General features: G+C 46.3%; 2 protein-coding genes across 2 annotated transcripts; both read left to right on the top strand.

Annotated features, from left to right (window-relative positions):
- Nucleotides 1-154: 154 nt before the first annotated feature.
- LOC136459797 (rapid alkalinization factor-like) lies at nucleotides 155-726 on the top strand. Its single transcript, XM_066459645.1, has one exon. It carries the CDS (start codon nucleotides 187-189, stop codon nucleotides 556-558), a length of 372 nt encoding a protein of 123 aa, XP_066315742.1. The 5' UTR covers nucleotides 155-186; the 3' UTR covers nucleotides 559-726.
- A 9,975-nt stretch (nucleotides 727-10,701) lies between these two features.
- LOC136461316 (rapid alkalinization factor-like) lies at nucleotides 10,702-11,091 on the top strand. Its single transcript, XM_066460661.1, has one exon. It carries the CDS (start codon nucleotides 10,702-10,704, stop codon nucleotides 11,089-11,091), a length of 390 nt encoding a protein of 129 aa, XP_066316758.1.
- The last annotated feature ends 2,811 nt before the right edge of the window (nucleotides 11,092-13,902 follow it).

The following is a 13,902-nucleotide window of genomic DNA, read 5'->3' as shown; positions in this document are numbered from 1 at the left end:
CCATGTTGCCATGTCGTCACGGATCGAGATCGTGATCCAGGGACAGGGAGCGAGCAAGCACTTCACTTCCATTAGCCGTTAGTCTCGGGTCGCGCTGAGAAGCAAAAGAAAAAAATATCACCCATCGTGAGCGGGAGGAGATCGAGCGCGCACCGGCACCGCCGCGCCGGGGCAACTAGCAAACGGATGGCGCACGTCGACCGGCCAATGAGCCGCGCCGTGCTCGCGGTCGCCGTCGCCACCGTGGCGCTCCTCCTTGTCGCCGCGGGCGCCCCGTGGGTGGCCGGCCAGACGACGACGACGACGGTGGTGGATCCGGACAGCTGGGCCGATCACGGCGCGGCGTGCGCGGGCACGGTGGAGGAGTGCGTCGACGGCGGTGGCGGTGGCATGGCCAGGAGGGAGCTGGGTTACGGTGGGTACATCAGCTACGACGCCATGAGCCGCGGGCGCGTGCCGTGCTCGTACCGCGGCGCGTCCTACTACAACTGCCGGCCGGGCGCGCCGGCTAACCCTTACTCCCGGGGCTGCTCCGCCATCACCCGCTGCAGAGGCTAGGGCAGCGAGCGATGACACGGCCGGCCATGCATATGCATTGGTCTCGTCCGTCGTTTCAGTTCCTGCTGTGGCGCAGCTTGTAAGGCGAATCCTGTTTTGTTTTCTTCTCCTTTTGATTGATTCTTTCTTCAATCTTTTTGGTGTTTTTGTGTTCTGTAGCTGGTTAGCTATTAGCTGGGCTTTGAGAGATTGATTATTGATCTGTTGGCATAGAGCAAGCTGCTTCTTGCTCCATGATTTTGTAATTGGCGATAGAAAAAGGCGGCATGTATTGATCAAGAACTCCTCCTGGTTCATTATATTCGTGTGCATGCATACAACGTTTGTTCATGCTAATTGGGGTTGCGAACGAAATTGTGAAATCATCTGTACATAAGGAAAATAAGTGAAAAAAATGTTGTAACTTGTAGGGGACAAGTAAGAAGAGTGGTTTGGTTCATTCAGATGGAACCTGGTGAATAAGTGAGTGGTCCTGATCTTGTCCTGTTTTATTTTGCCGGAATCCAATCAGTTTGCGCTTTTTCCCAGTTCAGATCAGACATCAGAGAGTGGAGACCGGAGACAGATTGAAATAGTTGCCGAGGCGGCAGCAGCAGCATCGCATTGCACTGCAGAGTAAATAAACTTGGAGAAGCAGCGATAGCTGTGTTGACGGGCTCCAGAAAAATCAAATTTTGGTGAAACAGATGAAAATTCACGGTTTAAAGTCAGAAACTCAGAATGCGATCGGTTATGTATGGGCCTTGAAGCGCCGATTGATCGAGCACCTCTGCAGGCCCACATGGAGCGTACTGGGCCTAGTCAGGTGAGGTCTTTGTTGAGTATTGGGCTGAAGGGGGGCCAGACCAAGCCGTTTCTTTTTGAGCTTTTTACCTGTATGACCTGGGAAAAAATGGCTCTTCCTTGTATGGTCTTTTTTTTTAACTTATTTGTATGGCCCTGAAACGAACTTTTATTCCTTCTATGGCCTTCTGTCAAGTCTGTTAGCGAACTCTGTTAGTTTGTCCACTGGTGGATACGTGAAAAGACGAAATTGCCCTTCTGTATTTCTGAAGGGGCCGCACGGAGCCGAGCGAGTTAGACCGACGTCGCGTATCGAAAAAAAAAAGAAGATCGAGTGTCCGCCCGGTACTGCGACTCGCGAGGGAGATGGGGGAGTGTGCGCCGCCGCCGTCTAGGTGCCTCGGCCGGGATCTCCGGCCCCGGATCCAGCTCCGCCCGACCCCGCTCCCGTCCTTCCTCGCCGTGGGGGAGGCACCGTCGCCCGCCTCGTGCACCGCGTGTGGCCGGGGCTGGTCCAGCGCGGCTAGCCCGACGGCTCCTCGTCGAGCGGACAGCCCGGTGGCCCCTCCAACAGCGGCCAGGCCAGACGGCTCCTCGTCGAGCGGCCAGCCCGGCGGCCCCTCCTCCAACGGCCATCCCAACGGCCAGCCCAGCGGCCCATCGTCCAGCGAGAAGCCCGACGCGGCCTCTCCAGCGAGCAGCGCGGCCGCCACCTCCAGCGAGCAGCAGCCCCGCGCGGCCGGCCCATCCTATAGCAAGCGGGCAGAAACGGTGGATGGCGTCAACTCTGATCAAGAAGATTGGCTACAAGGGTGAGTCCACAATTTTTCTGCTCCTAGAAGAAGTTACAGATGTACCGAAACCCTAAACCCTATTTTGATTTTGAATAACAACATGGATCCAAATTCCAGTTTCAAGCTGAAAGTTAAATTATTGGGCAACCGTAAGAAGTGTAGACAAGATATGAAATGTTTTTGCTTTGACATGGTTGTTGATTCAAACAAAATAAATTATGAGGACCTTGTTGAATCAGTGGTAGAGAAGTACCCGCCTGGTTATTTGGAAGTAGCTCATATTCAGTATTACGATGAAGGTCTAAAATCTTTCCCAGAAGTAAAAACCAACCAAGAGGGCAAGAGTTGATGTCTATGTTTGATAAACATTTAAAGAGAAAGGTTGTCATCATGTTTGTTGTATATCGAGGTCATTCTGATCCATATGAGCCTGTCACAGAGTGGGATTTTGGTGTGGATACCCAACCTAAGGACAACATAGACAATGACAACATAGACAATGATGATGCAGATGAGGATGATTACCTTAGGAATCCTGAACCACAGAATGAACATGTAGGTGTTGATGAGGAAACTATGTACTATGATATTGTTGCACCCAATGCTCTACAAGTGGTTCATAGCCCTATTCAAAAAGACCCATCCTATGTTGTTGATGATAACGAGGATGATAGTGAAGGTGGAGATGAGTCACAGGATGAGGAAGATATACCATGCAATGAGCAAAACTATGCTCCAAATGTAGGACATGATCTAGAAGATCCACCAATGGTAGTAGGCTCCACTTATGCTAATATGTATACATTCAAATTGGTAATTTCTCAGCATGCAATCAAAAATCAGTTTGAGTTCAATACTGCAAAGAGTGCACCAAATAGGTTCAGGGCATATTGTTCAAGGAGAGACAAAGACAACTGTCCATGGTGGATATTTGCTTCTACCACTAAGGATAACTGCACTGTTATGGTAAGGCTTTGTCTTTGTCCTTACGTTAATTGAGATTGCATATTATTTAGATCTTTATTATTTTTCTTTCTAACTAATTGTTTCTCATCTTATAGGTGAAAAGGAACCCTTGTGCTCATGCTTGCTCCAGTACAAGGAGGAAAAAGAGGGTCAAGAATGCAACCAAGTTTTGGATATGTGAAAAGGTGAAGGACTTTCTCATAGTGGATGCAACTTTGGGTGCAGCGACATTGGTGAACAAATTGAAAGAACACCATAAAGTAAATATCAACTACAAGAGAGTGTATGATGGTAAGGAGATAGCATTGAAATATCTTTATGGTGTCTGGGATTCCAGCTTTGATAACTATTCAAGTTTAAAGTATAAGTTGAGAGTTGTTGCCCTGGTAGCTTAGTCATTATTGACCATCACATAGTAGATGACAAGATCAAATTTAGAAGATTCTTTTTTGCATTAAAACCATGCATAGATGGGTTCCTTGCTGGTTGTAGGCCATACCTTGCAATAGAAAGCACATTCTCGACAGGCAAGTACAAAGGGCAATTGGCCAGTGCATGTGTTGTTGATGGGCATAAGTGGCTGTATCATGTTTGCTTTGGAGTTTTTGATTCAGAAACTACCGAGAACTGGATTTGGTTCATGAGTCACCTTAGAGAGGCTATAGGATCACCAAGGGGCTTAACCATATGTGCTGATGCAGGACAGGCTGTGATGGCAGGGGTGGGTGAAGTATTTCTAGGGTGTGAACATAGAGAATGCATGTTACATTTAGTGACCAACTTCAAGAAAAGGTATCATGGTAAGGTGTTTGATGACCACCTATGGGTAGCAGCTTACTCATGGAACCCATATTTGTTTGAAAAATATTGGCTTGCTATGGAGAATTCAAAGCCAATCGCAACAAATTGCTAAGGAAAACCCACAAAAAGTTATGGACAACGAGCCAATTCAAAACCATTTGCAAGGTAGACTATGTGACTAACAACCTTGCAAAAAGCTTCAACAACTGGATTAAGCCTCATAAGTCTATGAACTTGGATGATTTCATGGACAAGCTCAGGCAAATGCTCATGTCCAAGTGGAACAAAAGAAGGAAAATAGGAAGGAAGCTTCAGGGCTTGATTCTACCCCACATCATCGAGGAATTGAATGAGAAGAGTAGAGAAGTAAACTTGAAAGTTAAAGAATGCTCAGAAGAGGTAGCTGAAGTTACTACAATGGGAGGAAGTGGATTTTGGTTTATTGTTAACCTACAAGAGAGGACTTGTTCTTGCAGACAATGGCAGGTTTCTGGGATTCCTTGCAAGCATGCACTAGCATTCATTACATCCCTTAGCGATGCACCAATAGAGAATTATGTTGACTTGTACTACTCGGTGGAGAAATTTAGAGTTGCATACAGTTAGTTGATTCCTGCTATGCTAGACAAGTCTGAGTGGTCTAAATCTAACCATGAATTTTTCATGCACCCACCTTTATTGACACCAGTTGTTGGTAGGCCTAAAACTGAAAGGCACAAAGGTACCGGTGACAAGAAAAAGAGAAAATGACAGCACCAGTGCCCTATTTGTATGGACTATGGACATCATTGGCATAATTGCAAGAGAGGCAGACCAGAAGACATTGAAGCTATGAAAGCAATCAGGTAATAATTTGTCTACTCTTCTCCACCATTTATGTTTTTCCTTTGTAAAATACATGATATTGATTCTATTCTTATTTCAGGGGAGAACCAAAGAAGAGGGCAAGGAACACCAAATCAGCCCAAAGTTCCATTGTGCCTTTAGAGGAAGATGCACCAACGGCATCCATGTCTTTTCCTCCAAGGTTTAGTATTTCTTCCTTGCTCACATGGTTATTTCGCACTTCTGATGGATTCTAAGTATCAACTAATTTGTCACCGTAGTCAAAACTTGGAAACAACATCTTCTAAAAAGAGAAAAAGTGATGATTGTACACCTGAAGCCTCTAAAAGGTAATTTATATATTGCTGAAATCTCTCTATATCATTACATCTTGCTTTGAAAACTTCATTATTTGACTACCATGATAGCCATAGCTTGGAGGTTTCAAGTAAAAAAAGGGAAACCGCACTAACTCCAACTCTGGACGTTCAAAATTATACATTTTTTAATTCTGAATTTTAGTTACATGAATCCAATTCTTTTCCTCTTATATAAACCATTGCCAATGTATAACATTTGTAGGTCAAGAAGTGGGTCAAATCAGCCCGAAACACTTTCTATTGCTTCACGCGAAGATCGACCTGCTCAAGTTAAAAGAAAGCGAACACCCATCAAGAAGAAGCTAGGCCTTCCAAAGAAAAATGTCGTAGATATTCCAAAGGTGCCACTTGATAGCCCATCGATGGGTACAAGAAGCAAGGCAGTACTTCCTAGCAGCCCTGCCATGAGCACGCGAAGCAAAAGAAGGCTCAGTCTTTGATTTGTGATATGCCTATTGAATTTGCTAGTTGTATATGAGACCAATGTATGTTTGAATTCACACTCTTGTGTGACCTTATTTATGTGTGACTGAAACTATGGTGGATTTATGTGAGACCTTATTTATGTGAGACTTGGTTACTTGCAATGCATGTGTGAAATTTTTTAGAGCACATAATGTACTGTTATGTGCCCTATTTGCTTAATATTACTCCAAATATGTACTGTTATGTGTATTACATACTCCAAATATGCCCTATTGTAACGTGTGAATTTATTTGCTTAATATTACTCAAAATATACAACAAACAAACAAAACTCTGCAATTTATTTTTTTACGCCAGGGGCAAAACAATCTTTTTACCCTTGACTTAACACCGTCAAGTGACAAAAACGGACACAAGGCCATAGAAGGAATGAAAGTTCATTTTAGGGCCATACAAGTAAGTTTAAAAAAAAGTCATATAAGGAAGAGCCATTTTTTTCAAGGCATACAGGTAAAAAGCTCTTTTTCATTCCCTTTGTACTTAGAACCAGCCCAACCCACGTCTAGTTAAAGTAGCATTTTCAACCCGAACCATGTCTTCCACAAAATGGGCTGAAATCATAGTCGTGGACGTGGGTTGGGCTGGTGGCTATGCCACGTTGTTGCTGTTGTTGTTTTGAATTTGAAAGGGATGCCACGTTGTTAAGTACCGAGGGTTCCGCTAAAGGCGGCAGCTAAGCACGACCGAGTCAACCAAACAAGCCAGGTTCTTCGCTCGAGATTCCAGCCAAGCAAAATAAGTCAATGTACATTGTACAGCGCAAAGAGGCAGATCCAAAACTGCAAGGGCCGGGTTTTTTTAAGATTTACAAGGTACAACGAAGACACACACAACACGTACGCATACTCATCCCTATGAACACACGTACATAAACCCTACCCCTATGAGCATCTCCTAAGAACTGGGTCGGCAGATCTCGAAATTCATGAAGTCATCACAGGCGCCTCGCTGTCGACGGGGATGCCGCCTACCACTGAAAGCATAGCGCCGTTAAATTCTGAAATAAATCGAGGAAAATGGCTTACACGTATACACAATACTTACCCTACTACCGACATTGCATGAATCACGTGGACCATTATTCCTTGTGTAGAGAAAGTGTGATCTACGGCACCATGCAGTAAATAAAGAACGGAAGGCCTAGCGTTCGGACGTCCGAACGGGATGTCACGTCCGAACGCAGCTCCACGTCCGCTTAACGCCCCACGCCCTGCATCCCCTTATCCCGCCTAGCGTGACGGAGCTCTCGCATCCGCATCACGCCCTGCATCCCGCACAACACCCGCGCTCATGTCTGTTCATAGGATCCGCGCACACCCCACACTCGCACGGGGAAGCCCACAGGGGTTGACATGGCTACGTCCAGCAGCTACGGTGGGCTGCTATCCCGTGACGGGCGACATGCAACATAGGTCTGAAGATAGGGAGATACAGATGCAACACTTGATCTATTTTCAAAACCTCCAGATGCAACACTTGCACCATAGGTATGAAGACAGATGAAACATTTGAAATATGCATCTAAAACACTTACGAAAACACCTCAAAACCATTATAAAAACATATGCAACATTCAAATAAAACACTTGCAACAGATGTGTGAAACATGTGCAACATCCAAAAATAAACAAAGTTGCAACATAAATCGAAAAAACATATGAAATATTATGAACATAATGTTGCAACATACGTGTACAATGATTGCAACATATGCAACATCCCGATCTAGTTTTGTAACATGTATATGAAACATCTGAAACACCTAAAACATAGGATTGCAACATGCATTTTTCGCCTTTCTTTCGACAAGCTCTTGCTAGGCGGGGGCGGGAAGAAGGGGCCGACGGGGAGCTCTGCCGGACGGGGGACAGGAAGAAGGGGCTGGCAGCAGGTGTAGCGGCCAGCGGCAGGGGGAAGCGCCGCGGGGAGTGGGCCAAGCTTGTTGGAAAAGCGTCGCTACCGACGCATTGGCCGAGCTTGTTGGAGAAGCGTCGCTACCGCTGCACTGGTAGAGGCTGCCCCATTGGCGGCGTCGCGTTGGCTTGTGCCATAGCCGTGTCCTGGTGGCTGGGGCTGTGCCACCGTCGCTGTCACCTCCTTGCGCACCTCGGACGAGGACGGGACTTGCCACTCCTCCACACGCAAAAGGTCATGCCCCACCTCCGCGAGCGTCTGACGGCGATGGGATGCGTTGCACGTCAGATGGGAGGGAGTCGCTGCTTCTTCGTGCGTCAGAGAGGAGGAAAGGGGGTGGCGGCGACACGAGAGGGGCGTGGAGGAAGCGGAGATCTAGGAGTGCGGTGTGGGAATGGCGAGGGTCAGAGGAAGCGACTCGATGCGGGCCTTGTTTTTCTTTGGCATGATCGTTCTATTGGGCCATAGGCCCAAGCGCGCGATGTCTAGACAAGACGGACGCCCATGTCCTATCATTATCGAATAAAGAAACATGGTGCATCATATCGATCGGTCGTGCACCACATCAAAATGAACTGGTGGCTGGGGGCCAAAAGGAGAATTGGCTCTTTCGTACCATGCATTATAAGTCCAAGTTGTTGGAGCCATCTTAGATTCTAATTGGATCTATTAGCTAGTTATAGTTAGCTAATTAATAGTTTATATCAAATATTAGCTGTTATTAACTAGTTTAGTCCAACTAATAAAATAGTTATTAGCTAGTTTAGTCCAACAAATATTAGCTGTTATTAACAAATATTAGCTATTATTAACTAGTTTAGTCCATCAAATATTAGCTGTTATTAATAAATACTAGCTGTTATTAACAATTATTAGCTGTTATTAACTAGTTTAGTCCAATAAATATTAGTTGTTATTAACAAATATTAGCTGTTATTAACTAGTTTAGTTCAACTAACAATTAGCTAAACTATTGGCTAGACATGTTTGGATCCAAAAAGCTAACTATTAGCAAGAGCATCTCCAAGAGTTTCCAAAACCCACTCCCAATCTTATTTTTTTAGCAAAATTGTAAAAAAAATTGTTCTTCAACAATTCTCTATCTCTGTCGGGTATCGATATTAGGGATACACAAAGCAAGGAAGTTAGCGCTCACGCTGACTTCCCCGGATGGCTCGAGACATTAAAAGGTCTCGCCCGACCTCAAGGCCATAGGCTCCATCTCGCCCGACCCGTTGGGTGCGAGCTCCGTATCGCCCGACCCCAAGGATGCGGGTTCCGTCTCGCCCAAGGCTACGGGTTCCGTCTTGCCCAAGGCCGCGGGCTCAGTCTCGCCCGAACTCGAGGCCGCGGGCTCTGTCTTGCCAGACTTCGAGGCCACGGGCTCCACCTCGCCCGGCTCCTTGGGTGCGGGCTCTGTCTCGCCCAACCCCAAGGACGCGGGTTCAGTCTTGTCCGACCTCAAGGCCACGGGCTCTGTCTCGCCCGACCCCTTGGCTACGGGCTCCGTCTTGTCCGACCCCAAGGACGCGGTTTTTGTCTCGCCCGACCTCGGGCTCTGTCTAGCCCGACCTTGAGGACGCGGGCTCCGTCTCGCCCGACCCAAGGATGCGGTTCCATCTTGCCCGACCCCTTGGGTTCGGGCTCCGTCTCATCCAAGGTCGCGGGCTCCGACTCACCCGGCCTCAAGGACGCAGGTTTTGTCTTGTCCGACGAGGACCCATACCGCCGCCAACCACTTCAGGTCCAAACGTATGGGCGTGGGTCAAAACTCTGACACTAGGGAAGAGGCTGGCACTTCTCAATGTAACCCGTGGTCATGATGGGCCATACCCGGGGATTCACATCAAGAATAGTGTCGGATGTGCCGATGTTGTTCCGCCTAATCCTAGTACAGACGCTGACAGGCGCGTCAGTTCACCACGACGTCCGCCGGGACGGAGTGGAACGCCATGACCGGCAGATGACGCCTGCGCATGGCGCCAGTGACGAACTGGGCCGCGACATGGAGCCGTCCCTGTGACATCTATAGGATCGACGAGATCCGTATGAAGGAGAAGAAGGACCCGGCAACCCTGGAAGCCTTCTTCTCTCTCTTGTTCTTCTCCTTTTCCCCCTCTGTAACCCATGTTTTCCCTTCGTCTATAAAAGGGGAAGCAGGGCGCCCCTACCGGGGGGATGAAAACAAAAGAGCACGACATGAGCACACGCCTGAGCGGCAAGCGAGCTCTCAGCACCCGTTCACTCCTTCCACCAAAGACTTGGGATCCTCTCCCTCTCTCGCCTATTTGTCACCCCTACTGCAAACCAAGTGACGGTAACACGAGCAGCAACGAACTGGACGTAGGGACATTCCGCCCGAATCAGTATAAACCCTTGTGTCCTCCGAGCACACCATCCGAGCTAGACATGTAAATACAAATTTACTCTTCGGTGGTCCGAAAACACCGACAATCTCAACCCTCAATCTTTTCGTACTTAGGAGAATTGACCCAATCGCGCCAATCTGGAGGTGGAAGGACGTGGGGGAAGAATATAAGTAGGACATGATTTTTTTATGCAAATGTACAAGAGAAAAAGAATGTATAAAAATGGTTAGGATGATTTCAAAATAGTACGGGTGTTCCTGATGCAAAATTCTCTTCTATATTTTAGGAGTGGGAATCTGAAAACTATTAGAGTAACCCAACAAATATCCTCCCTTAGCCACTTAAAAAACCCATAGATTTACCAATTGTCTTTTTGGAAACTATTAGAGATGCTCTAACTATTAGCTCCATGATCCAAACCAGACCTTATTCACCTTTAAAGCGTCATGCTACGCTATGGGTATTGGTTCAGAGAAACCTAGCTTTTTCACTAAGCACCTCCTTTAAGCATCACATTATCATGCTCACCAGGGGATCTAGAAGGTGTAATGTATATAAAAACTTATAAATGTTTAACATTGATTACGAATTTCCACACGCCTCACCTTATTATTTAAAATCCAATCCTCTCGGGGGTTTTTTTTAAACTGACTAAACTGTCCTCGAATCTTTAAACTTGGTAGCTCTGGCACTGGTAACGTGGTGCCCCAGGACACACAACAAGAACAAACACAGAAAGCGCAGCAAGACTACTGACTGCAGCCCTGCAGGAGAGCATTCTACCGCGCAGGTCTGCAGCATAAAGCGGCCGGCCGGACGCGCGCCATGCTGCCGACGCCGCCACGGAGCCGCGCGGCGCTCGCGGCGCTCGCGGCGCTTGTTGTGTCCGCCGTGCTCCTCGCCGTCGCAGGCAACAACGCGCAGCGGAGCGCCGCCGCCGCGTCGGCACCGGTGTACCGCCACGACGATGACTGGGCGGTGGACGCGGACTACGGTTACGGCGGCGTGGCCTGCGCGGGCACGGCGGTGGGGGCGGAGTGCTCGGTGACGGCCAGGAGGGAGCTGGGCGGCGGCGGCAACATCGGCTACGGCGCGCTGCAGAAGGACCAGACGCCGTGCTCGTACCGCGGCGCGTCCTACTACAACTGCCGCCCCGGCGGCGCCGCCAACCCCTACACCCGGGGCTGCTCCGCCATCACCCAGTGCAGAGGCTAGCCAGTGAGCGAGCTGTGGTCAATGCGGCGGCATGGGGGGGTATGGTGGAGCTCCACCACTTGTTCAGTTCTTGCACCTTGCATTGTTTGTAGTAAGAGTAAGACAAAGCCTCCCATTTCATCTTCTTCCATTTTCTTGTTTTCGGTGATCTTGCGTTCCCCAGTTCCCTCGAGATCCCTGCTCGGTTGAGTTGACACAGAGAAAGATTCCTGTTCCTTGAGCATGTATAATCGGCATTGGTAGGGGAAAACATGTCCTGATTGGTTCCTCGCAGAAAAAAACAAAAAAAAATCCTGATTGCCTCGTGCAGTGCTCAGTCACGGCTCTCATCACATGACTATATACTCTGAGTCTCTGACTGGAACCTATCATTTTATTTTGAAATGCAGTATAGACGTTCTTTTTGTTTGAATTTCTGATGACGAACTCAGAGGTGGACGCTCTGCTCTTCGCTATGTAGGCTCTGTTTCACTGTTTGGATGCTTGTAGATCATAGTTATCTGCTAATAATTATCTATTTTTGATTTAAATATGTATAAATAATAGACTAGCTAATGGTTAACCAGACCTCTAAATAACAACTATCTCACTAGTTAGACCAAATTAGATAATAACAGCTAATAGGTGGAGAAATAACAGAAACCTGCTAATAATTGTTAGCTGGCTAATAGATGTGCATCCAAACACCCTCCAGCTAATAGGTAGCTAATAGTTATCCAGCTAATATTAGTTATGAGCTACTCCCTCCGTTCTAAATTATAAGTCGTTTTGACTTTTTTCGTACATTCATTTTGCTATGCACCTAGATATAAATATTGTATCCAGATACATGGCAAAATAGATAAACTAAAAAAATCAAAGCGACTTATAATTTGGCTAGATATAATATTGTATCCAGATACATGGCAAAATAGATAAACTAAAAAAATTAAAGCGACTTATAATTTGAAACGGATAGAGTATTAGCCAACTAACTATTAGCAAATAATTAATGAATCAAACAGGTTCTTAGCTTGCAAACAGCTAGGAATTCAGGAAGTGTTGGACAAAATAGAGAAGGGTAAAGCGGGGAGGTCGTTGCAGGTTTGAGTTCAAATCGTGTCTAGCAAACTTAGTTGAATTCGACATCCAAAAAACTGGAAACGCATTCATTCATACTTTGACATACTCTGTTTACGAACGTTAGAATGCTCATGCATCATGTGCAAATGCAGTTGCATGTTTTGTCACCTTGTGATTACATTACATGAAAAGAGAAGTTGAAGGTTATTAAAGCGCCGCCACCAGGTTAAGCACCGACGTTTCCGCTAAACACAGTAATTAAGCACGATTTCCAGGTAATAGGTCAACTACAATAAGCCTATGAAAACTTCCTCCTGCTTCGACGAGGTTGTAGGCCACAATAGTCAACAAGGGCCACGAGTGGGATTTGCAATTCGGCATGTTACTACCGACACGTTACATGGACCTCGTGAAAATTTGCTTATGTACAAAAGAAGTGGCCTAACAATCATTTCACGTTCTCATTAAAAAAAAACATTTTTCATGTTAGGGATACATCGGCCAGGAACTTCTTGTTTTGCGAGGGGAGAGGAATTATACTAATACGTACTATGATAGGCTGGCATAGTGCATCCCAACAAATACAATATTCTTCCAATTCTTTTCGTAGTCATTCTCCCCAGTGGGCAGTGTCAAGGTAGGTAATGCTTTAGATAAATGAACCTCTTGAACACCAAAACCACAATGCAATCTTCATATCCAATCCCTCGATCAACTCTAGCCTAAAATATTAGACATGCCTCAAGATCTACTAATGCTCTAGAAGACCGAAATGCATATGACGAAGCTGTGAAATAACACTGACGGTTGCATCATCGAGTACATCATAGTGAGGAAATACAATACCTCCAACCAGTGACGAAGCCAGAAAAAAATTTAGGAGGGGCTGAACAAAAGAATAGAGGTTTTTTTATCTTCTTTTAACCTTAGCCCCTCCTACCTAATACATGTATGCATAAAATTTTAAGGAAGAACTTAGGAAAACTCCACGTGCTCAGGATGGGTAGGGGGGCTGAAGCCCCCCTAGCCCCACCGCTGGCTACGTCCCTGCCTCCAACCCTTGGACGTATGATTTTCTATCCTCGGCTTTCGGCGGCTAGGTCGTCCACTCGAAATTACTACCCCTATTGGAGACTGTCGAGGAGCACCCATCCCTTCGCAGATAGAGACCAACAAGTCACCTCCCGCCGATAAAAATGATGCTTACAACTATTACTTTGTTGTGGTGTCTTTGCTGAAGTCATCATGGGTAACAAGCTCTAAACTAAACATCGTTCCAGAAAAGAGTGAAAGACATGACCTTGCGGAGTGCAGACCGTAAAATCTGCACCAACTTTCCGTGATCCGCCTGTTGCCACTGCATGTTGTTTTGGCTCACTCCTTTGAGGATTTTGGATCACAGCACCCAACGTCACTACCCACTCAAGAGCCGGGAACAGATTTGAGAACTGGTCTAAGAAAAGGATGAAAATGAACAGAAATAGGCAGAAAAACCCTTCTCCCATTTCCGTTTCTATATCTTTTTTGGGTGGAAACATAACCTGGTTCGAAAAAGCTAAGATCGAAAACGGAATCGGGATATGCTGACATATGGAAACAGACAGGTATGGACGGAAAAAGCCGAAAAATTAAGTTAGAAATATGTATGTATAAAGTCACACAATAATATGCATGTATGAACATTAGTATAAAGTCACACAATAATATACACATGAACATCGGAAACTATAGTCCTTTTTGAGTTTTTAA

Source organism: Miscanthus floridulus, chromosome 6 (assembly GCF_019320115.1).
Source record: "Miscanthus floridulus cultivar M001 chromosome 6, ASM1932011v1, whole genome shotgun sequence".
Classification (NCBI taxonomy): domain Eukaryota; kingdom Viridiplantae; phylum Streptophyta; class Magnoliopsida; order Poales; family Poaceae; genus Miscanthus; species Miscanthus floridulus.
Note: the sequence above shows the minus strand (reverse complement) of the source record. Positions and strands in the feature narration are given on the sequence as shown.

Coding starts and splice junctions, on each gene's coding strand:
- LOC136459797 (XM_066459645.1), top strand. CDS start 187: ATGGCGCACGTCGACCGGCCAATGAGCCGCGCCGTGCTCGCGGTCGCC.
- LOC136461316 (XM_066460661.1), top strand. CDS start 10,702: ATGCTGCCGACGCCGCCACGGAGCCGCGCGGCGCTCGCGGCGCTCGCG.